Raw genomic sequence first — 26,316 nt, forward strand, 5'->3', positions numbered from 1 at the left:
TGACAGAAAAAAATGATTTAACATGCATATAATGTCATAAGAGCATCTAGGCAATAAAATAAACTTGAAATGTAACTGACATGAACATCAAAGTAATTAGTGAAAAGTAGATGCAATAACAAGAAATCCATGCAAGCGTTGTGAATGTGAGTTACAGGCAACAATTACATTCATGATACGGTAATTGTTCAAGACTATGCTTAAATTCAGAACTTAAAAGAGGTAAATGGAGAGATATCATACTAAAAGGACATAACATAGAAAGAGATCATACTCAAGGGCACATAGATGATACATGTAGTATCATTCAAACAAGGTACAAAGAATAGATCAAACTTAATGGCATTTCATGTGATAACATTACAGACCCAGTCACAGGGTTATTTCTTACTATTAGAAAGGAAAGAAGATGGCAAATATTTTACATCTTGCCATCAACAGCAGTGGAATGGGGATTTGGGGTAGAATGTGACTGTCCATTAAATTTCATTCCCTATCTAGATATGTTATCAAGGGAGAATTCACTGAAATCATATCCCGTTTTTTCATCAAGACTTTCTTAGCCAGCCATATTTTGATGTAAAAGTGTTTTGGCGAGGCAAAGAGTAAATTCAGGTCTGACCAGGGCCAGCATGACTCCAAATAATAAAGAAAGTAAGCCTTGAACAAACCCAAATCTTGACTTGCATTGCATAGATTTTGTGGTGACATCAACAAAGAATTGACTCCATGGAGTTGGCTCCCTTATGACAACTTCAAAAAAAAATTGACTCCTAAAAAACCAAAGAGTGGTATAGTCAACATTTCAAGAACAAGATGCCAGACTTTTAGCACCTCCTTGAAGGAAAGCTAACAATTAGCACTGTAATATGAGTCGATGCCCTTTCAGCTTTCATCATAGGCCATAACGTCAGTGCTTGAGTACAAGCGCTGCTTTGGCAAAGGACGAAAATATATATCAGGCATGGTGCTTGCGGTGTGGTGACGATATACATGGAGAAGGAGTGGGGGAGAGAGAGGGCGGTGTTTACCAATAATTGGCCCTATGGTCGCATGAGACTGAGTGGCCATCTGACAGGTGGAAGATGACGATACACACGAAGCGTGGCAAGCACGATGGAACATACATACACAATCATGGCAAGTTTGAGGAAAAGCGTTTCTAGCTATTGCTTGTTCCATCCTATTCATGGCAGTGTACTTAAAACTGGTCTTGTGCACTAGAGTTATTTTCACACTCATGTATGCTAATAATGCTATCCTACGTTAACCAATAATCATTCACTTTATGGTACTCCTAAAAACACAACCCGAAAGGGGGAAAATAGGAAGCATGTCCAATAAATATACTACAAGCAAATCTCTGAGTCCCGGAGAAGGTTCATTCCATGATAAACTTTATCTCATTTCCTTTCAGATTATATAAGATTGTTAGAGCTTTTGGAGGAAAATGATATTTTCTATCACAAACTTATTAATAATCTTTGTAAAGTAACTTCTTTGAGGAAAATGTCAACCAAAACTGATATTGCTTTCAAGCTAATAACAGAATGTAAATTTGTTCTTTTTTTTAAGAAGTAAGCATTCCAATGTTTTCACCTACATTACATAGCTTCTCACCAAATATCACTCCCATCAAATCGATTACTTGTTCACCCAAAATAGGAAATTTCTCATGGGGAAAAACTTGACAGCAGTTCCCTTCTTGGATTTACAAATCCCCCATTTCATATGACCCTGTATCAAAGTTTGTTTGTATGCTTTCCTCCTTCAATGCGTGGGCAGATTTTCACTCTATTTTTTTTTCCTTCTATCCCCGGTTGGGTTAAATCGTTTGAACCAAATCCAGGCCAATATTATTGAATTTGCTAAATATTATGCCGAGCCATTCTTAAAATAGGCAAAGGATGGGGGATAACTTGATGGGGATCTTTGTTTTGAAGGAGGAAAACAGGAAGGAAATGAGGACGATATATAGACCCTTGAAGGAGTATACGGAAGAAAAGATGAAACGATGAGGTGATTGGGTATGTCTTTTAGCTTGGGGCAATGCATCGGAGGTGAGAAATTTGATATATGGAGAGAAAGGATTGGTAAAGTCTGAATTAGGTTCATAAAAATTGGTATGAATAATAAAAGAATGTGGATGGGTCTAACATCTATCACAAAAATAATACGGTAGGGCTGATGCATGGAGTAGGTGTCGGACAAGACGCTAGTAGGAAGGATGAATCAAGTTAGATGTATAAATGAGTGGGAGGGTATAGCAAGGTTTTGCCATGGAAGGGTTTAGGAGTTTAAATATTGGTCTATATGAATCTGATGTGGAATGTCATACATATAGGCCTATAAATATACTACACTTTAATACGTACACAGATCAAGTTAGGCATTAATTAGGACCATGCAAGTAATAGATCCTTAAGTGTTTCCATCAAATTTTGTTTTGGGGGGAATTTTTGGCATTATGGACACCATATCCCATTAGAGCAGGATGAAAATCATCCACAGCCCAAGTTTTCAGGGAATTGTCTAATGATAACACATTATGTGTCCACATGAATACCTGCTTGGTCTTAATGAAATGATTATAAATTGGCCTGGTTCTAAACAGCAATGAACGAGGAGTAAATAATTAACACTTCTTCAATTCTGCTAATTATCAGATACTCATGTGGCCATACCCTAGGACACAATGAACCAGTTCATGACAAATTTTGTATGAAAAATTTTCATAATGCTCTACCAAACTGCTAAATTTTTTTCAGGCACTCTATTTCCAACTGTAAAATTCTTGTAACATGGGCCAAACTGTTTTTTTTCATATAAAATTTTGCAAGATGTTTTTTTTCAAGAACAATTGGTGGGAGGAATGATGGATCATGAAAACCAACAATATCTGGTAAATATATTCAGAAATTGATTGAATTTCCCACGCAATGGTGCAATAAATGAAAGACTGCTGTCTGATAAAATATACAAAAGGATAATTCTATCAAAAAATTATAACTCCTAAAATTCAATACTCAATTTTCTTTCAAAAAGACTTGTGAGGATTTTTTTTTTCATAAATTGATAAGCACTTTAACCCATTTCTAATATAATTAATAACAATACAAAACTTTTTCGCCAATTTTGAGAATAAGGTCACAAACTTTACACTACTATACCATGATTAAGCAACTCAGAAATCCTTTCCGAAATCGTACTACATCTGCAACAATTTTAGATGCCATCAAAAGACAAAATGGGGGAGCAATTTCAGTATTACCATCACTTTATGTTCAAACATCCATTCAACATTCAGAAAATTGCATAGAGTTTTTCAGAAGGACAGATTAACATTTTGCCAGATTACAGAGAACTGGAGAACAATTATTAAATGAACACTGGGATTAAGTAAGGACATGTCCTATAAAATGATATATAGAAAAGGTATAGAATACAATTAGATATGAGATTATTATGAGAAGCAAAGGGGTCGGACTAAACTATGTGAGATAAACAATTATCAAACCACTATCCAAAAACGGAAACATGAATGAGGGACCACACAGATACTTGAGAAATAGAAATATGAAATGATTAAATACAAAGGTTTATTGCAGGGAAGTTTGTTCTGTGAGCTTAAACAATATCAGGAGATGTCTTCTAAGCATGGCTTCATCCAAATGACTCTCAAAAGGTAAAACCCATTTTAAAACCATTTTATAACAAGCTGTGGTTGACTAATTAATGACTTCAGGAAGGGGACCAGGGCCCCTTTGCATAAAAGTTAGCATTGTTATGCAATCCTTGATTTTGATTGGCTGTTGATCATCGTTACCATGGTAGTAACCATAATAGTAACTTTTATGCAACAGGACCCAGAAGAGATATATATTAAATTTGCGTCAGATCTTCTGATACAAAATAATACCTATGGTGATTGATAGTACATCCCCTATTAATATTTAGAATACTGAAATTGTATGGTTTCTTTTGATAGAACATGTAAAAACAGTTATTTTGCAATTTCACATTATTTCTGAATCTTATATATTCTACGAGGCTGCTCGACATAATTTAAATTGATTTGTGTTCTTGCTTCTCGAACTGAAGTTTCTTTCATTCATTGACAATAAAAAAATGACACAGTAAATATTGCAGGGGAAAAATTTTAATTTTATTCACGATGATATTTGGTTAATTTCAAGTGTGAATGGGAAGATTCAAAACTTCTTAATTTTTATATTTCGGGTTGAAAACATCTAGGATCTACACAATTCAAAAGATGGATGGATCCCAAGCATGATGTGCTTTGTGCCTAACTAAAAATGTTTGTATTTTGTCAGGTTTATTTAGAATAGCCATTCATATACAGGAAGGCAAAAATGTGTAAATTCAGACTGATGTGCTTGAGAAAATATACACTACCCAGCAAAATACTACTTTGCTTTCATGAAATAATCAAGTCTGATAAATTGCATTCGTGATATACGACATACGGAAAATTTAGTATTGAGTGTTATCATTCTCAAGAGAGAAAAAAAAGTACTCCAAACTATTTTCATTGCAGTTGTGGTATTCCTGACGGATAACTAAAATCAAATAAAAATGTATTGACTGCTTTTGATGGTTAATCTTCTATTCATCTCGGACGATTCCACTGGGTGTGGTGTGCATCTCCATCCCCACACATAGCAATCCATGTAAGGGTTTATTTCAGAAGCTTGCTAGCACGGCTGTTAGCTACAGCCAAGCGCTCCACGTTAGAGTCACCCTAAAGATGTTTGACAAAGTAAAAACACGTTTGGAGGAGGGGGGGGGACAATGAAGATGGGTTAAAGAAAGAATGAAAGACGACATTAACAAGCAAACCGTGTGATGTACGAGCGTGAGTGTGTGCAGCGTAGGGTGTGGGAGAAACAGATATAAAAAAAAACAAATGGAAAGAAAAAAGAATGAATGAGTTAAAATCATGAAAGAAAGAAAAACCAATGAATGACAAAGTGTAATTTTTCATAGAACACTGATCATTCAAAACTATAGCTCCATGATGCAAAAAGGGTGAAAACATGGTTAAGAAATGGAATTCTTGACATGGATTATTAAATATGTAATTGGTCATGGTTAGACCCATACATATATGTATGCTACAAACACCACATGCACCCTTGGTGAAATCGATATCCGTAAACCAACATTATTATTTAACCCTCACAGGAAAACAAAACAATGCTGAATGAGAAATTTGATTTATTATCAAGAAGCATGCACATAATCATCTCCATGGTTAGTTAAATCTGATGTAATGGACAAGGAATAGATATGATGTCATTTTTCAAATGCACGAAAACACTTTGGGGAGTGAGTGGGTGTAAAATTCAAAATCCTGCATAACTCTTTCTCATCCTGTTTCTTTGAAGTAGCAGTGGAAAGCTTAGACTGAACTTCTTGAATAAGCCACATGGGGGAAACAAAGATGATATTTGAACGGAATAAGTGATCAATGCATCTGGGTCGGTGTGTGGGATAGCGCAAAATCCATCATGCACGCACAGAAATTGTCAAATTATTTTGTTTTTCTCTCCCGTGTGGGTGGTAAGTTCTAAAATTAGCAGTTTTACATAAGCATACATTTTTTTTCTCTCTCTAAAGTTTAGATGTCATGCTTGAAACATGATAAGGTGTTAAAAAACAACAGGCTGATAGACCTGCATGATGTATTAAGCTTGAAATTATTTCGTATTTTCATGTCAGTCACAAAAGTTTCTCAAAGTTTTTTTTTAAGTTTCTCTTCTGAGTTGACATTTTCTAACGTGCACAAAATTATTCATACCCTAGCTATTTGAGATGCATGTTCATCAATAAGTCTTTTTAATCTTAATAGTTAGAAGGCCAATGTGACATTTCTGTCATGTTTGAAGGTCATATATTGTCATAACTATGGGTCGACATGGCTGATTTGACTTTAAAACACCTTAACTATTTTTTTTTTAAAGACAAAGTATTTTGCGCATCAGTATCAAACATAAACCAAATTCCTACAAATATTAAAAATTAATTAGTCCAAATATGACAACCAGCTCACTTCTTTGGGATTATTTATTTCAGAAAAAACAACATCGTATAACGTCTATCAATCCTACAAATCAAATTTCAAACAAAGAAATCACACAGTTATCAATGAATCCACTAATTATCGGTCAATTCTTACTGAACCCAAACACATTCACCATGCATTATCACATTGTTGATCAAATTTGAGTTACTTTGATTTTTTTTTCTTCAAGCATAATATTTCTCAGGTGACAAGTTTTAAAATTTAAAGGAATTTATAAAAACATTTTGAAATAAAATCATTAAAAAAGCATTAACCTCAGAATGATTTTAGGAGAGATTAAACACAAAGAACAATCTCAGATACTTAATAATAATAATAAAAAATTATATGAACATGAAGCAATCATAGGGTGATGTAGAAAATGATACTTAAAAGTGTGCTTAAGTCCCTGGTGCAATGTCAGGCAATACAAAATAATAAAAACATCAAAGCCTAAACAGAATTTGCATCGCTTACAACAGTTGCATACCATAAGATCTGATAAAATATTCTTTGAAATATATGGAGTTTTGAATAAATGTGGATGAAATTCAAGGTGGATATTTACATGTAGTAATTCAAAGTGTTTTCAAAAATCATACAATAACCTTGGAAAAGGAAATATCCAAAGTCTAATAAAAAAAATTAAGTGGAATAATTTTTTTTTTTGAAAATCATGGGTCTTTGATAATCATTAATTGAATTATCATTTTTGGAAATGACCTCTCCAGCCATGATCAGCCTTTATCTGACTATAATACAGAATGGTGCACTTTATTATTTTGATATACGGTGAGTACTTTCTTATTCTTTGGATTTCAGTGCTTAAAAAAAGAATGATTGGTCTGTCTAACATAGATGTAGTCAGCTACTCAGATAATAAATCTCTCAATAAAACAAGAAAACTAAAATGGGAAACAGAGTTATTCAAAGAGCATCCAAATATCTGCAGGATCATTTGCCATTATGTATGTTTACTTGTAATGTACACAGATGTTTAAAATGAATGTACTGAATGTATGTCCAAGCACATGTATACAAATATGAAAAAAAATGAGAAATGTTAAACTGTCTACAACTGTTCCAAGCAATGCCAGCATTCAATCAAGAATAATTACGATGATGAAAGTGAATTAAAACGATGTGAGGCAAGTGGAGGTGCATGAGTTTGTGATTTATAACCAAAATTATTTGATGAATGAAATATGATCAATATGTGACATGGGAGTGTTTCACAAAGTGTAATTCTCACTAGATAGCATGCTCAGGTGCCTTTTGTGCACATGATATCAACATGTAATCCCATCTTTGTGAAACACCCCCTAATATGAACAAAACTGAGCACTTGTCAGCAAAATGGGAAACGTTAGTTCCACATTATTACAACTAACAGAGAATAATTCATGATGGTTTATCGGAAAGGGGGGGTAACAATTTTCTAGCAGTTTCTTCAGATATTTAGAATTTTTTAGACAAACATCATTTCTTTATACACTTGGTCACAATCATTACATAAAAACAATGAAGCAACCTTTACTCATAAAATGATTATTGCATTTGCCTGGCAGGAAATAATTAATAAAGTAAATTAACCATCTAATGTGAAAAATAAACAGATGATACACCCTTCAAAACTTATACACATTACCTAGTTTTCACATTATTACAAAAAAAGTAATAAAATGTAACCTATTCAGTGCGTAGCAAGGGAATATTTGAATTCTAAGGCTTTTGAAATGCTTGGCAAATGTATTTCTGGACAAAATATAAAGGAGCTTTTCAAATAGTGATGATAGGTTAGGAGACAGTATATAAATCATGTCATTATAAACTTAATATATCATCCACCTAATCTTCTTTTTAAGGCTTTGAAAGTGCATGTTATGCTTTTGACCAGCTTTAACTTCAGGAAAGAAAAATAAATCCATTAGTATTTTGCAACTAAAATATGTTTGCTTTGCTGCATATCAATTAAGCAACCAAATATGAAAATACTTACCTGATTTTCTTATTTACGAGATAACTCATACATCTACTTGATTTGCTAGTTCAGCCCTCTGGACTGCCATACCCGAATAGAACTCCCAAGGATTTAAAAAGCGCGAGCGCGCCCTCTCCCGTTCAGGCTTACTACCCATGATCACCGCGCAATTAGCGTCCATCTTCCTCACCTTTCGCAAGCCCATACGTTGAAACATGTTGCTACGCAAGGCGGAGGGTCGGTGGGAGGGTATCAAGTAGATGTATGAGTTATCTCGTAAATAAGAAAATCAGGTAAGTATTTTCATAATTTACTTCAATAACTCCATACATCTACTTGATTTGCTAGACCAGCACGGACTCCAACCGTAGGGAGGCATGTTTTCAATTGTAAGCCTAAGAAAATTTAAAAGAAAAAAACAAAAACAACGAAATTTAGGGAGAGGGGGAAAAAGCCGCAGATGCTTTAAGCGCCGAAGCAGCAAATCTCGCCTCGCTGGACGGAATGTCCTTCAAGTAGAAAGAAGTGAAGGAGTTAGTTGAGCGCCAAAAGGCGGCCCTCAAAAATGTCCTCGAGAGGAATGCCCTGTATACTCAGGAATACTAAGTATCATGGGCCCTCGGCCTAGTGTCAGGAGAACAACATCACCTGCTGACTAGAGCGTAAGAATCGAAATTTGTTGAAAATTTCAACAAGAATCGTGATCGGAAAACTGAAGCTTTTAAGGCTCAGTAAGTGATCAATCGACCAATCTGAGAAGGCGAGATATCTCAGAACCCCTACCGAAATTTAAGCGTACCGCTTGCTAGTAACTAGCATGCGACTAGCAGGGCACTCGCTTAATAAGCGAGTGCATGCTAGCGAACAGTCCCTGCTCGCTAAAAGATCGCTTAACTATTACTCTGCACGCATATCACACGCTTATTAAGCTAACCGCATGCTAGTTACTAGCATGCCGCAAGCTTGCGCAAGCTAGTCGCACGCTTCCCGCAAGCTTGGAAATTTCTGTAGGGGAAGCCTCCGCGTGGGAGAAAGCGCCCAGAATTCGATATCTGTCTCAAATGCGTGAGGGCAGAAATCTGCAGAATTCTGATAGAGAGCTGTGGTAAAAAGTTACTAGCGGTCCGAAGGGGACCAGGAACGACGGAGAGTAGGGATTTAGGAAGAAAACCACTCGTAAGGCAGACAAGGGTCGAGAAAGCGACTGAGTGCCATCCTGTTAATAAGGAATGCCGCGGACATGTTGCCTATGTAGAATAGAGCAGTCTGGTCAAAACAGCTCAACCGGGCGTGTCAGGGATACAGCGCGGTACACATCACGACAAAAGTGTGTTAGACCGAGTGATCGAGAGAGAACTCAGGATCCCCTTTCTCCCATACAGATTGAAGCACCCATCTGAGGGTGCAGTGCCCGCGGTGGAAGAGGTGGCTTGGCTCAAGCCACCATCGCCGAGAGAGCCCGTGAGGCTAGGCTGCGATTGCTGTCCGCTGGGCGGGGGAATCCCTAGCAGCAGCAAGTGTACGCCAGAGGGAGCTGGCGAAAAAAAATCTGTCACGATATTACGTGTAAACGACCATCAAGAGATGCTCTAAACGAACAGACATCGCCAGACATGATACCTCAACCGTTACATTCCCAACGGAATCGAATGAGGTAGCAACGGCCCTGTCCTATCAAGTTAGGGACGGAAACTGGCTAAGAGTGTCGAAGTCCTCGCTTGAAGAAACAAGCGAAGGAGACTTGAGGAAGTAATCACAAAATTTCCATCAGTCTGCGGTGAGAACCAGTTGTTTATGAAAACAGTCACAAGGCCTGTTTCTCAGGTGATCGTAAGAGCGAGCACCGCCGGCGCCGGTTGCGGCAGCGTGGAACAGTCCGATATCGGTAAGATAAGGAGCTCCAAAAAGCTGCGGGGGGCGGCAAAAATGACGCCCTAAGCAGCGGGGGATGAGAATCTAAATTTCTAAAAGAAGAACTCCAGTGAAGTAAATCACTTACATGGAGAGGCTCATCCACAGTCGGCCCGAGAGAAGGCGGGTCGTAGTGATCGTGGTTAGGAAGGCATAAGCATACAACCATCCACTGTTACATCATCCTCGGTCGTGCGGTGACCCTGGCCACATGCCTTGCATGGAAGGAGGATGAAAGCAGCATGCGGGGCGACTCGAGTGTGCCGTGAAAAAATTTCTAAGAAAGAAGCCGATTCGACTAACGGGCACGGTAAAGACATCCACCGTAGACCACTCCGCACAAGGAGGGAGCGGCGGAGACGCCCGCAAGATTGACCCACGTAGAGGGCAGTCTATAAGATAGACAGTTAGAGCTCGACCGATGGTCTGGCGGTGTACAGTTTGGTGTGAACTCGCCGACCCGGTACGGTGGGTGTGCCCAGAAAGTAGGCATAGAATGCCGACAGAGAATCCTGGGGCTTTAAACAAGTTTGAACGCGCGTACATAGCCAACAATCTCATGAGATGTACGGCGGTTACTTTCCTCCGAGATGATGTCTACCCAACCGGGAAAGACTCGGGGAACAGCTGTGAATGTCAACAGGAGGGATATCTAGCATATGAAAAGCTGATTCCTTCCACGTATTCGGTGCGGGTGCTGCCGGCGGTGTCCGGGGGGACGACCGGTGATGGCAGCTCGGGCATGGTTCGTACGAGCCGCCCGAATACGAGACAAATAGGTTAACATAACCATAATGCACCGGGTGGTGAAGGCATAGCGATTATTAAGCACAGGAGAACTTTTAATCGCCGTGACATTCAGATCCGATATACATACTCATAAGTTCGGAGAGCTATGAGATAGTGAGACATACCGCTGAGCGGTGATGGTGCTCATATCAGAGTCGCCCTCTCTTCAGCGGCGATCGCTGGAGAGCGGGTGTCTGTACTAGCCCTGACTCTGGCGTTGCAAGGGTAGGAGCTAAGTAAGACAGGGCACCCTTACTTTCGAATAGAAAGTGAGGTTCAGGCCAGAAAAGCGACGGTCCCGTCGCCTGGGCGGACGGTCCGCGGACGTGATAGGTTGTCCTCTCAAAGCAGCCAAACATTCTCACGAGAGAAGTGCGGCATGCGGTATGTAAGAGATTCATACCTCCAATCTACGGGCCCGCTTAGGGGAAGAATGGAGAGAGTTACCGCTGAAGGAGTCGTCGCCGTATGTGAGCTTGACGTAGAGGGCGAATTCGGGAGAACCTGCATAATAATCGCCCCCCCCCCCTGCCTCTGCCTTCTCGCTAGCCTCGAGAGGCTTGAAAATTTCGAGACGGCGGCGCCGGAGCCTGGCGCTTCCGGGCAGCAGCAGAGCGGGGGTGGGTTTACACCCACGGAGCTGGCGGCTTCCTCGTCGTAGGAGCCGCCTCGTCTAGAGCGACCCCGTCACTCTCCGAGACCCCCAATTCGGCCGATTGAGCTCGGAGCGCCTGAAGAGGCGGGGCGAGAAAATATGGACTCCCTTGCTTCATCAATACCCCCACTCGGAGGGTAGATGTGAGGTAGATACTTGTCAAGCAGCGCCTGAGCGCTTACTGAAAAGTCGACCGCGGGATAGGGGTTGTCCTCGTAAAGGGAGTCTCGCTCTATGGACTGAACCGGGGGGTTGTCCAGTAAGCGCCGGGGTGGCCCCGCGTGTCGGCTGGGACACGTGCTCTGAGATCGACGAAAATGCTGGAAAGCACACGCGATCTTGGGGCACCCGGTTAGTCGGTGCACTGGCTGGCGATTTAACAGAATCGCTCGAGGATTTCCCGGGTGTCTGGTGGTTATTGCCCACTTGTCTCGCTTGATGCTCAGGGGCATCAGCGGGGTGAGTAGACGTCGAGGGTGGGGTGAACCCGCACTACTCGAAAGCAGAATGTAGCAGCATGAATAGCTGTAACATCTGACCACCGACACAAGGGTCTGAAGGAGGGACGCCCATGGTAACAGGGCTGGCCGACCTCACCTTCGACCTCTTCTTCTTCGCGGCCTCCGCCGGCGTGGCCGGGGCAGAAGAAGGCACAAGAGGCACGGGTGATTTCTTACGATTTGCCGCCCCTGGCAGGGCGGCCGTCAACAACGAAACTTCACCCGAATCTGACGGGGTCAGATTGTGGTCACAGTCTGATGTGTGACGCCTCTCGCGGTAGCAGAATGTAGCAGCATGAATAGCTGTAACATCTGACCACCGACACAAGGGTCTGAAGGAGGAACGCCCATGGCAGCAGGGCTGGCCAACCTCTCCTTCGACCTCTTCTTCTTCTTCTCTTTCTGCGGGCTCCGCCGGCGTGGCCGGGGCAGAAGAAGGCATGAGAGGCACGGGTGATTTCTTACGATTTGCCGCCCCTGGCAGGGCGGCCGCCGACAACGAAAATTCACCCGAATCTGACGGGGTCAGATTGTGGTCACAGCCCGATGTGTGACGCCTCTCGCGGTAGCAGAATATAGCAGCATAACATGTATGACTGTAACATCTGGCCACCGATAAGAGGGTCTGAAGGAGGAATGCCCATGGCAACAGGGCTGGCCGACCTCTCCTTCGACCTCTTCTTCTTCTTCTTATTTTGCGGGCTCCGCCGGCGTGGCCGGAGCAGAAGAAGGCACAAGAGGCACGGGTGATCTCTTACGATTTGCCGCCCCTGGCAGGGCGGCCGCCAACAACGAAACTTCACCCGAATCTGACGGGGTCAGATTGTGGTCACGATCAGATTGTGGTTACAGTCTGTGTGACGCCTCTCGCGGTCAGGGGCTGGGCGATCTCTCCCGATGCTGTCAACGGAGGACGACTTATACGGCAGAGATCCTGACCTGTGCCGGGGGGAGAGAACCGCACTCTCCCTCCGGACTTCTGGTGACCCGGTAGCCGGTGGGTCGCATAGCCCTATGGGTGCTGCGGCGGCAGGACCTAGTTTAGGCTTGGAAGCCTTGGCTACCACTTTTTCCTTTGTCCGAGACCGTGGCACCACAGTCTCGGCCTTCCTTCTCTTAGCATCCGACCGCAAATTCGGAATGCTGATCGACGCACCCTCATACTCACCGCCGCTGGGCGCTCACCGCGGCGTCCTTCCTGCTCGCCTGGAGGCGGCCGACTTCTGTAACTTGCAATCGGGACGGTCCCCGTGGAGGGCACCAGGTCCTCTGGGGCTGTGTTAGTCCCATTCAAAGATACCTCTCTCTACCCTAAAAAAAGAAAAAAACAAGAATTTTTCTTTTTCTTTTTTTTTTACAAAGATCTCGCTTAGATTAAAGGTGGAGACCGGAGTGGTCTTTCCCTCCTCCTAAAAGGAGTTTGTTTGAGCAAACAGAACAAAACAAGAGGGGAGGGGTAGGGAGGAAGAAGAACCTAAGAATAGTTTAGGTATCTGCCTGTAAGAAAATAAAAGGGAGGTCGGAGACTTTGAAAAAGAAACTCCTACAAGGTTCCCCTACTATATTCTCTTTTTTTTTTTTTTTTTTTTGCGAATGAAAAATTCGAAACAAAAATTCAAAAATGAATGCAAGTTAGAAGAGAACGAAGTTTCCACCTGCGAAGAAACATAGAAACAAGCATTTCAGAGCAGGAAGAAAAGGGATTGAGAGACAAATAATTCCAGATAAGAGAAATTTTACGATAATTTCCAAGAGGAAAAAAAGTAACCTCCTGTGGAAAGGTAAAGAAATTCAGAACAGGAGGAAGGAGGAACGTCTCTAGTAACGATTCCAAGAGGAAGAACGACACAGTAAATCCTCAAAGGGAATCGTAGAGCCCGCCTGTCGAAATAAAAAATATATAAGACTAGGAGGGAAGAGGGAATTGAACGAAGAAAACAATTCCGGGACTGGTCAAAAAAAATTCTAACAGGAAGGAGACCCCACCTGTAAAGAACAAAAAATTTTTTTTTTTTTTTTTTTTTTTTTGGGGGGGGATTGAATAACCAAACAATCATCAGGTATAATTGCGTAAGCCGAATTAAACAATCCCCGAAGCGTCTGTGAATAAAATATTAATCAAGAATTTTATTCAGAACAGAAAGGAAAAGGAATAGAGCTTTAAGATCCGCCTGTGAATAAAATATCAATCAAGAAATTTATTCAGAACAGAAGGAAAAACGAATTGAGCTTTAAGATCCGCCTGTGAATAAAATATCAATTAAGAAATTTATTCAGAACAGAAAGGAAAGAGAATTGAAGAATTAATCAATCAATAATCAATCGAAAATCTTAATAAATCAATTCCAGAAAGCAAGGAAGGAACAGAGTTGAAGATCCCAACCTGCAAAAAGAAATAACAATAACACCCTCGACAACAAAGTGTAGAGGCTGTCTAGAGTTTAATTCAAAAACGGCACCAAAAGCCACCACGCTTTGAACGTGAAGAACAATAACCATGACAGGTGGTGAAGGCTTGCTGCCACGTAGGCAGGCCAAGCCCGGTGCCTCGCGAACGCGCTAGCGATGCGGCGCGACGAGAACTCAAACGTTAGAAAAACAATTTAAGTGTCACCAAAAACACGTCTAAAAAGTCACGCCAAGTGTAAATTCTGAACACAATCTTACACACAAATGGAAAGATTGAAATTAAAAAGGGAGAATGCACCACAGATAAGCGAAAATAATATACCAAAGCTCAAAAAGATTTGAGCTCTTAGGAGACTTATCTGAGCACGTCTTGACAGGTGGCTTGCCGAAAGCAAAAGAGGAAGATGGACGCTAATTGCGCGGTGATCATGGGTAGTAAGCCTGAACGGGAGAGGGCGCGCTCGCGCTTTTTAAATCCTTGGGAGTTCTATTCGGGTATGGCAGTCCAGAGGGCTGAACTAGCAAATCAAGTAGATGTATGGAGTTATTGAAGTAAATAAAATATTAAAAATATGGTGTGAACAAATTACACATGCCCTTACGTTCATAAAAGATAGCAATAATGAATGGGCTATGGCCTGCTTTGATTGCATTGGCTTTCAACACTTGGACAAATTTTTAATAGTTTTTTTTTTGCGGAGATATCTGCTGATAAGCCATGTGCGCCTGCATGCACAGATGCATCCAAAACCTACCAATTTCATTGTGAAGTCACAACTTAATGTAGTATGTATGGAGGATGCGGTATAAGAGCTAGGAATGATGGGATTGGTATAACGGAGCTTGTATCTTACCTTACTGGTGATGCGTTCCACCTGTTGATTCTGGGCTCCGATCTCACTCTGCATGTCGATGGCCATGTGACGTAGATTACCCACAATGCCGCTCACCTGGGTCAAGTTCTCGTCCATCTCATCCTCGCGAGCATCGTTTGTTATTCTAAAGAAACATGACGTCCAAACAGATAAAAACGGTTAATTATCCTATTGCACCTAATCAAATATTCATAAGAATGATATTCTAATTTTCTAGTGCTTCACAGATATTTCATTATCATCTATATAGTTTTAGCAATACATTAAAAACGCTTATTTTGGTCTACATCAATTGCCTGTTCAATACCTAAGCATATCCCTAAAAGGACCGAAATCTGAATTATATCCCAAGGGCTCCTGTACAAAACTTGCCGTTGAATCTCAGAATATATTCAAAGGCCTAGTGCGCATGCACCAATGCATGAAATATACAACAATAAGAGCAATGTGATGTGCAGCATAGAGCACAATGACAGTAAATGATGTCATAATGAGCTACCTGTAAGTTGCATGTAAAGATCAAATTTAATCTAAATGCATATGTCTTAAGTGATATGTCTTGTTCAATCAAATTTCTCCTACTCTTTTTTTGAGGGGGGGGAAGAGATAGATAATTATATTGGATGGCTTTATTTCATGGAATATAATAAATATTCCACTCGTTAGGGCCAATACTGGTATTCCACGAATCTGTGATTCTTGGAATATTTTCCTGCCCAAACTCTTGGAACATTTCTGGTATTCCATTCCTAGCCGTCCAATATAATATAATTACTGGTTATCAGATTCTGGCTAGCCAGAACACAAAAAATGCTCAAAAATTTGAACTCATAAAAATTCAAAACTAATCATGGATAATTCATGTCAATCAAGAATAGCAACAAGTAATTCTTAGCTTACATCATTATTCTAATACCCAAATCTGAAAAAATAATCAATTTTAATTTTAATACCACATTATGTGCCATTTAAATTAAGATTTTTTGCAACACAAATTAAGTACAATATCTTATACCTTAATGCATAATGAGAACCTACTGTCTGCTTCGGTGGTTGATTAATTTAAAAAAATTTCACAATTTTGTTTCTCCTAGTTAGGAAAAAAAAACATCACTTCCCACACAGCAGACCACAAGTTGAACAGACATTCCCTCCATCCTTATCGCGCTAAAGTCTGTGCGTATAGCTATCAAGTTGACAACCTTTGGTATTTCTCTTCTCCCGACACAAAATAAATGAATCCATTCATCAGCTTTTGCCTTAAGGTTTGATAGCACCTGCCCGGGTCCTGTTACTCTCAAACTACTATAAATGTACCAAAAAATTAATTAAATCACAATATAAGAAGTGATTCATCACGTACAAGCAATATGTGTGTATCTGTTTTTCTCTTTGCTGGCATATAACAGGTGATGCATGTCTATGTTTATCAGTCAATTACAATACGTCAACCCAAGATGAAATCTTTGAATAAAGTCAAAATATCAGGTAACAGGTATTATCAAATGTAAACAATGCTTATCTCAGATAAAGTCTCGATATAAAAACTGGTCAATACTATGGACAGAGTGGGTTACCCACCCCCCCCCCAAATTATTGGGAAGAATATGCATCACCACTTTTAAAATGTCACTGATGACACCCATCTTTTTTACGTAATAACCTAAAGACACTAATATTCAAATAAAAATGAATTATCAATGAATACCAACAAATTAACTTCTTGCAATTTAATCACTTAGACCCTGTTCTCACCACCGTCCTAAAACTAGTTTAGTGGAAACTAGTTTAACATGTTATGAGAATGATCGAAGCGGTCTTGGAAGCGATCTTCTAAACTAGGCTAAAATATTTCAAATTTATTATTGTCAAATATTTGTTGATACTGTAAGCTTCTTGTGAGTACACTGGGATGTTTCCCATATTTTAATTATGGCGAAGAAAACTATTTACCATTTAAAGATGGTTTGCAGCATTTAAGTACAAAGTATGCTAGTTATGGAAATTTGTATAACAGTTGACTACCAAAATTTCAGGACCTTAGACTATAGTTTAAGCTACACCGGAGTTCTCCCAATATCTTCTTTCACCTATGTTTTAGATTTCTTTTTCCTCTTCATCTCCCACTCTTTTCTTCTTCTATCATCTATCGCTTTCTTCTTCTCTTCCTATTCTGCTCATGATTTATAGCACAAACCATGGAAACTTACACCCCTCCTTTTTTTTTGGGGGGGGGGGTGGGGGACTTTAAATAATTACATTCTTCACTAGTCTATTCATTTCGCACAAGTGAAAAAGAGGACAGTCCCACATCTTGTCATATCATAGGCTCATCAATCTACCACTTGTCATGTCCAAGCTTTTTTTTTTTAGAGAACATTTTAACAGTCACTCTAAGGATGCTATTTTCTTTAATGTGAATGCTTCTTATAATCAGGTTTATTGCAACCAGGCGACATTTTGACAAATATTAAATGAGAGGGCATCTGAAATAGACATTTTTTTTTCAATATTATTACCTTCTTCCTAAGAAAAAATGAATTGTGAAGCATTTGAAAATGCATCTAGGCCAGAATTTTGAAGTCCAGTTCAACTTAGACCATAGTCTAACTCTGTGATAAAATTATAGGAAGCTAAAAAATACTTTTTTTGTTATATACTTACTAAGACTATGTTTACATTTTGTATCCCTTTTCTTTCATGATGTAAAACAATATTTCAGTAGCATTGCCAGATAGTTATTAATAATTTGAATGTCAAAGGAGATAATAAATTGAACATGTACAGGTGTGCAACGTTTGGCTATCAAACCACAACTTTAAACCCAAGTTCAGAATACAGGTCTTTATGACTATTTTCAGCTGTTCCACACAACTTAAACCTCCCTTTAGGATACCATGATCACAATTTTGTCTTATCTCTGCCCTTATTATGTGCACATTATACAATAATCTAAATACAGTCATTTACAGTCGCAGACCTGTACACGCAGATGCACACTAAAATACTGCGAGGGATCTCTCTGAAGTACGATGTATCCGCTCAGAATTACATTCCATCCTCGGAAATAAACCCTTGAAATGTATCCATGAAGTTGAAGGGTACATAACCTTTGGTATTTCCTGATTGAGATCTGGAGATCAATTCCTGGATCTTAACTAAGACATTATGTATCCAATGCTTGACACCTGCCTAGAAAAAGGCAATACATTATCTATTTCTTGAAAATGACTAATTAATCAATATATTGAACCCGTTTTGTTGTTGGACACATAAAAAAATTGACAAAAGGGCCTACATTAACTTCAAGTCATCTGGATAGCATTACAGAAATAAGTGACATTAGTTTGTGAAATAAATTATTATGTCTATAACTATTAATAAAACTTTCTTTATCTCTATTTATAACCAATATTAATTAATTTTTGGAAAAAAATATACTGAATTGGATTTATTTTTTATTTCTAATTTCAGAATTTAACTAATTCTAGACAAAGACCAACAATATTTATTGTAGTAATTATTCTATAATAAAATCCTACACAAAAGTGCTTTACAGTTACAAAGTATGAGGGGATACTTTCAGTATATGACTCCCTCAACTGGTATCTGTATGTGATATCATGGGCTTCCTATGTGGCACAGGAATACACATTGGTAGTCTTCCTTTCCCATATGCACATCGTCAGTCTCTTATACGGGGAACGGGTGGGAATTGTACAGACTACATCAGTAGGGGAAGGCGGGGTAAGTTGTGACAGTTTTTGCTTTTTGCATGTTAGAATTGATATGATTAATAATCTTGTCGAAATAAGTACCTTGCCTTGAAATTTAATTCTGAAATATTTTCCACCTATATATAACTTTCTATCCCCACACTGAAAGTCATCGTGACCTTTGAAAAAAACGATGTCAAATGGCTCAACTTGCCCCATATATGGGGTAAGTTTGAGCCACCTTCTGGGGTAAGTTGAGCCACAAAAACTATGTACAAAATGTATGGGGGAGAACCAGCATGTCAATTTTTTGTTTAAAGTCTTTTCACTTGCTAATTCTCTATAAATACTAACATCCTGTAAAAGGAAAAGAGCAGTTATGTAAATTTGCTCCTTTCAGCCTGCATTTCAATCAATTTTTATGGTTTGCTTGTTTTTTAAGATACATTACCATAGGAATTACCATGGCTCAACTTGCCCCATGCCGTTTGGCTCAACTTACCCCAGTCCGAACTTAGTGCGATAATTTTGTATCCACACATTTATTATGCATCCATCATATAAAAGACTATGATAAGAATGAAGATCCATACCTGGACTTATAATGTTGTTGTCATGTCTTTATTATATTTAAAGACGTGTGTGTTTATAAAAGCACTTATCTATTTCACACTCTTTTTTACTTTTTTGGCTGAAATTCATATTTTTTACTCTAAAAAACTACTTTTTGTTTCAAAGTTGGAAACAATGTGGTGGGGTTAGGGGTTATGCTATGGGTCATCAATACATGACACCACCACAATGTCTGACTCATTCATTATTGGCCTGGGGCTGGTGGCTCAACTTGCCCCTATGCTCAACTTACCCCGCCTTCCCCTATATAGGTGGACATTGTACATGTGATACATTGGTAGGCTACTCTTTCTGTACACACCTTTAGTTCCATGTGGTATGGTTGCATCATCATTCATGAACATGTTTTTAGATTCCTGTGTAAAATGGGTAGGGGAAGGCGGGGTAAGTTGAGCATAGGGGCAAGTTGAGCCACCAGCTGCAGGCCAATAATGAATGAGTCAGACATTGTGGTGGTGTCATGTATTGATGACCCATAGAATAACCCCTAACCCCACCACATTGTTTCCAACTTTGAAACAAAAAGTAGTTTTTTAGAGGGAAAAATGTGAATTTCAGCCAAAAAAGTAAAAAAGAGTGTGAAATAGATAAGTGCTTTATAAACACACACGTCTTTAAATATAATAAAGACATGATAACAACATTATTAGTCCAGGTATGGATCTTCATTCTTGTCATAGTCTTTTATATGATGGATGCATAATAAATGTGTGGATACAAAATTATTGCACTAAGTTCGGACTGGGGTAAGTTGAGCCAAACAGCATGGGGCAAGTTGAGCCATGGTAATTCCTATGGTAATGTATCTTAAAAAAACAAACCATAAAATTCGATTGAAATATACAGGCTGAAAGGAGCAAATTAACATGACTGCTCTTTTCCTTTTACAGGATGTTAGTATTTATAGAGAATTAGCAAGTGAAAAGACTTTAAACAAAACATTGACATGCTGGTTCTCCCCCATACATTTTGTACATAGTTTTTGTGGCTCAACTTACCCCAGAAGGTGGCTCAAACTTACCCCATATATGGGGCAAGTTGAGCCATTTGACATCGGTTTTTTCAAAGGTCACGATGACTTTCAGTGTTGGGGTAGAAAGTTATATATAGGTGGAAAATATTTCAGAAGAATGAAATTTCAAAGCAAGGTACTTATTTCGACAAGACTATTAATCATATCAGTTCTAACATGCAAAAAGCAAAAACTGTCACAACTTACCCCGCCTTCCCCTATACAATGGACCTATTGGTAGGGATCCATAGTGTGTTCCATTATCTTTTATACGGTATAAGTGGTATAATTCTTGTAGAATGATCATCAGCGGTACTGCATGTATCAAATTTTCTACTACACTACTATCTTTTGAATAGGTCTGCCTTGTCTACACTGATGCATGTCATGTATAGTTTTATGCTCATGAAAATCTATTTACCAAGCAATTCACCTTCCATTGGATTATTTGCTGGAAGGTTTCAAGTGACCTATCTCTTCATCAACAATATGCACTTTATGTAGTTGAGAATGTTCCATTCAAAGTAATACTGAACAGGTCCCAGAAATCAACTGCTTCAAAAAGCTCATGTTGCATGAAAGATTTATTCCTCTCCACCCCTCAAAAACAACACAAAATGGTGGTGCACAATCGACATTACCAAAACATCATGAATATTCTATACTGACCACTGTTCTTAAAGGAGCACAATGAGCGTTGCAAGCCACAAAGAGAAAGTAAATGCACAATATCTACACAAATTGATTTATCAATGCATACTGAAAAGGACACTACTCTGACCGAGAACTAGATTCTGAAATATGCCCTTAAACTCAATACATACTATCGGGGAGCTATCTAGACACCTGCCGAAAGAAAACCTCATGGGGCTGATCATATAACAAAATCAACAAAGTGAATAAATCTTTAATATAAAATTAATTAATTTGTTTTTTTCCATTTGGTCAGATGCAGATTTTTGCATACATTGGCAAAACAAATAAACCTCAAGTAAAATTCTGCGGCAATGAATCATTAACACAGATACAATAGTTGATGCCATTAGATGAACTTATACAGTATACACACATCTGTCCCATTATGAAAGCAAAGTACTTGTTCTCCCCAAACAAAATAACCATGAAGCGAAGATTACTTTTCAAAATTATAAGAACCTTCACATGGAGTATTCTAGATGATAGGGATATTTGCACTGTAAAAATAAGGAGAACCTTTCATGAGATGTAAGCAGAATTTTATGATGTGAAGTCATGTTCAGGCTCATAACAAAAAGTTCATCTGCTACAGGCAGGTGTGAATGCCTTATCATGTATCAATGCTTTACAGATATTTTCTTGATAGGACAGGTGGAAACAAAATGCTGCCTAAGATGGCAGCATACAGGTGACATCTAAAGTAACCTGGGCCTTGCCAAACCTGTTGTAAAATGCTTAATTAACTTTGCTTGGAGGCTGTGTTTCGCTAACCTTGGCCTTGTATGAAGTCTTCTGGGATAAATTGCTATATCAAGCAGCCTTGGCCTTCCAAAACGAAAAAGCTGGACTGAAAGTATCTGGTTTTAGTGCTTAGGTCAGTTGATGATAGCAATCTTTTTAATGTGACATTGTGATTTACACCAGTTTCTCATTTTTTTACAATTATAATGCATACATTATATGAGTAAATACTTCTACAGTGACCGTACTCCCACTTCTTAGTTATTATAAAAAAATGATGCTAGAATTTTCATGGTAATCTTTCATTACTTCCATAGCCTTGAAGCGATCATTTTTAAAACACCATTTACAAGATGTTTTTGAAGAAGAGCCAGTAAGAGTCTGTTTTGAGGGAGTACTTATTCATTTGCATTGGTCTACATGGTGAATCACTCCCAGTTGATAAAAATTACAAATGATTATAATTCTGCCATCAATGGCAAGGCAATTTAAACCTGGATTGGAATTGGACAATGATCAATCCAACCATGATAGTTCTCATAGCTTGGCATATTCATAAATTAAAAAAAAAAAAAAAAACTTTGGGTCCAGTGGCAGAGAGTGCCATTGAATGCAATGAGCAAATCTAATCTAAGAGCAAAGTGTATGCTTCAGATTGGTTAAAAAAAAAATCAAATTTTATGTTCATTTTGATTGCTACAACAGACCCCTGGGTCCCGTAACACAAAGGTTAGGGATTCATCGAACGCTTGATTTTCATGACTGATTATACATTGTTGTCAATGGAATCAATCGTAAAAGAAAAATGTTCTACGATCATTGCTAAGTTTTGTGTTACGGGCCCCAGAATAGAAAATGTTGATGATTTACCTTGTAATCATGGTTTGGTTGCCTGCCATACCGTCACGATCATCCTCCACTCTCATTGGCTGGTGAGAGTTGACCTTGCCATCGTCATTTCCTTTCCATGTTTTCTTGTAGTCATCACCCTTCTCAAAGTTACCCAATCTGAAAATACAAGTACAGGAACAATGGTGAGAAATAATCAATCAAAGCAAAAATACGCCATTTCTCAGTCCTCTATTAGTACATAAATAATGCACATTGCAAAGGGCATTGGGAAAAAACATCCACCTTTGACAGTTCTTATGTGATAAAGAAAAACATTGAGGACTTTTCCAGAGTTAACGCAGATGGACAGTTTTACTTGCACCTGCTTGAGTGATTTGAATATTATTTCATAAAACAACAATAATGATCCTTAAACATTCAATATTTTTATATAGAAGCAATGATTCCTTGAATTTTAAAATCGCCACACAGGCAAGAAAACTCTGGCAATCAGCTGAGAAAGGGTATTTGCGAGATTGCTATCCTGTTAAAGTTAATAACAATCTGTAAAGATTTCCCTATATTTCTGAGAACGTCACATGTACATGTATGTATTTAAAGTTTTTCCATGAAATGTTTAGAAGATTTGGTGACATAGAAACAACATGAACTCTGAAGAGTGAGCCATTGAGGCTGCTACCTTTGAGAAGATGCCTTGTGTAATGATGTATATTGCCTCAACACAGACCGAGGCATTATACCCGAAATGAAATATGCTACCACACTTATCATTCCATAGTCACAATAATAATACAAATTTTGACCCCCCCCCCCCTTGAGTATGAGATGAAAACATTAAAAACATGTTTATGCATTGTAATTTCATGTTTGGTAAAAAGATGTACAATTAGTTATTTAGTGTTTAAAGGTAAATGCTAGTTTTGGTAACGATATCAAAATGAGTTCGTACAGAATCCAATGAAATGACCACCAAAATGCTCAAGGTAAGTTCTCTTTTTTTTAAAGAATGTTGAAGCACCCATTGCTGTACATCTTGCTCAAAGATAATTAGTAAAGGTGCCCACAGCTCAAAATCAAAACAAATGATTTAGCTGGTAACTCAATTATAATTGCAATCCTGATGAACAAGTATTAAGAAAAGAAAGAATACAAAAAGCATTGAGAAAGTAAACTTAATCAATATTTTTGAGTAATGTTCAGCATTACCAGATTATATCACATATAAGGATTGTGGATGTTACATATTTCATTTTCTAAAGAATAATCTAATGAATCATTTATGTGATGGTAAGATAATTACTTCACAAATCAAATATCAAGATATCAAATTGCTGGATTTTCATGTGTTTCTTTGTCATGCTGAAATGGAAATCCAATACATAATCAAACACTTTGATAGAAACCCATTAACATCTACTAGACATACGAATCATGTCCTTTACATCGCTTTTTAATAAACATCTCTGCGAATAGAGTTACGGTGGAAATCATAGCTTTGTTCCATTGGCCCTCTGGGGGCATGTGCTCTGACTTTAACATGTACTCAGAAGAAGTGTCAATAGTTGCTTTTCAACCATTTCCGAGAAACCTGATGTGTCAATGTTTAATCTTGATCAGGTGAATCACAGTCTGCATACCCTAAAGAAGCACCTTTTTATAGAATGCCAAGGTACCAAACGCAAGTGTTTCCTCAAAGGATGAAATCTTAAGATCTTATGTTACACCTTAAATAGCTTTCAAAAATACACTGTTTATGAAATAATTAATCATCTTTACTTTTTGTAAGTTTATTTGGGGAAATTACTCAAGTATTGGGTGACATAGATGCTGGAAGGTGTTGTGTATAATCCAACTGTCTTGCATTCATTATCCCAGGACACAACAGAGAAGACCATAGTCTTTGTACACTGGAACTAGGTGACCCCTGTATAAATGTAGCAGCTAACAAGCTACGAAGACAGGAAGAGCTCTGGTGCTCACTGAACATAATTGCCAGTCAATAAAATGTGGCATTACTCAACCACTGCAACACAAACAGTCGCACCAAAGGCAAGCAAATTTCCCAACAAGCAGGCAGCTTGAATTTACATGGTTAATAGGACAGTACTCTCCACTGCTTTCTACTGAACAGCTATGTTTACATGGAATATTCCTATTTTTTAAAAGGAAGTGCATGGACCTTCATGGAATATGTTGCAATTCTAGGTCCAAACACATGACCAAATCAGGTGATAGTGTCAAGTAGCGTAGTGCCGGCTCCTGTGTCCGTGCTAAGCACTACCTTTAATTGGTAAAAAGGTGGATTACTGGTCTAGGGACTGGTTGGTAACAGGTAATCTTCTACATAGACTGTAGAATCTTAAGGCCTGACTAGCTGGGTTTCTGACTGGTCATGGGGGGGGGGGGGGCGAAATATACTTGGTTCTTTTATTGTCATTATCATCATAATCAGTATATTTTGCAAATAATTCTGAAGGAAAGTCTTCAGCAGGTTTGGCAATATCCCTGACTTGAGAAACAGCACAAGAAACCACTGTAAAACCTGCAAGAAAGAAAAAAGATATTGCAAAGACATCATTCCAAATGAAACAACCATTCAGTAATGTTGCAGTGAGCCCTGGGTATCACCAAGTACTTGAGGTCTCTCAGATGTGTCACACTGGTGTGACCTCACATGATTTTGAAGGAGTACATGGCAACTTGCATAACTGGTAGGTCAAGGTGAGAAAGGCCCCGAGTTGGGAATGACTGGCACATCAAGTTGTATCTCTTTGACATGGTGATATAGCTTCTATAATTTTCTTAATAGAAATAGAGCTTAGATTCAAAGAGGACATTGTTTGATGGATTATCTATCTAGTCATCAAAACAAAAAAGAAACCTGCCTCTAAACAATGCATACAAGAAATTGTCAGTAAAATGCTTTATGCAGATTAGCATCTTGCTACAGGACACAAGTTTGTTTTGTAAATAGAGCTTGATACAAAGCCTTGACACCAATGGTAATCATGTGAACCAGTCCCATGTCCCCCTACACATCGTTAGAGCAGTGACCGCAGGCACTCCACAACAGCAGAATATGTAGAGTACAGGCCATGTGTCCTTCAAAATGCCAATTGCCTTGGAGCAGTATAATCAATATTGTCCCATATTGCTTACAGAAACAGAAAGAGAGAGAATAGAGTTGTGACTTTAACAAAGAAACTTGTGAGACAGGGATGAACACTCCTAGAATTACTATGGATGGACATCCTTAACATCCATTCAGTTTGTTTCCAGAAAGCAGTTTTGGGCAGTGTTCATAAAATTCTGAGTCACAAACACAGAATTCACTACAGAGAATACAACCTTCATAGATTTACATAAAAATAACTCTGAAGCCATGTGAGCAGCTAGAATCTGAGCTTTGCACATAGTCTACTGTACCATAATCTGCCGCGGCTGCTTTGATGTCCCGAGCC

The 26,316-nt window shown here is 38.8% G+C and overlaps 1 protein-coding gene across 4 annotated transcripts in view; it reads right to left on the reverse strand.

The window, feature by feature from the left end:
- The window catches only part of LOC121418685 (synaptosomal-associated protein 25-like), a 67,142-nt gene that overhangs the window by 7,319 nt on the left and 33,507 nt on the right, over positions 1 to 26,316 (reverse strand). For 3 of the 4 annotated variants that reach the window (XM_041612667.1, XM_041612666.1, XM_041612668.1), the window contains exons 5-6: positions 22,874 to 23,011; positions 15,185 to 15,329 (exon numbers count right to left, since the gene is read on the reverse strand). In XM_041612667.1, coding sequence (XP_041468601.1) covers positions 15,185 to 15,329; positions 22,874 to 23,011 — 283 coding nt within the window. Of the gene's footprint in view, positions 1 to 2,823; positions 4,763 to 15,184; positions 15,330 to 22,873; positions 23,012 to 26,316 lie in introns of those variants that run through there. The other variant, XM_041612669.1, reaches the window with a different exon arrangement.

This window comes from Lytechinus variegatus, chromosome 7 (genome assembly GCF_018143015.1).
Source record: "Lytechinus variegatus isolate NC3 chromosome 7, Lvar_3.0, whole genome shotgun sequence".
NCBI lineage: Eukaryota > Metazoa > Echinodermata > Echinoidea > Temnopleuroida > Toxopneustidae > Lytechinus > Lytechinus variegatus.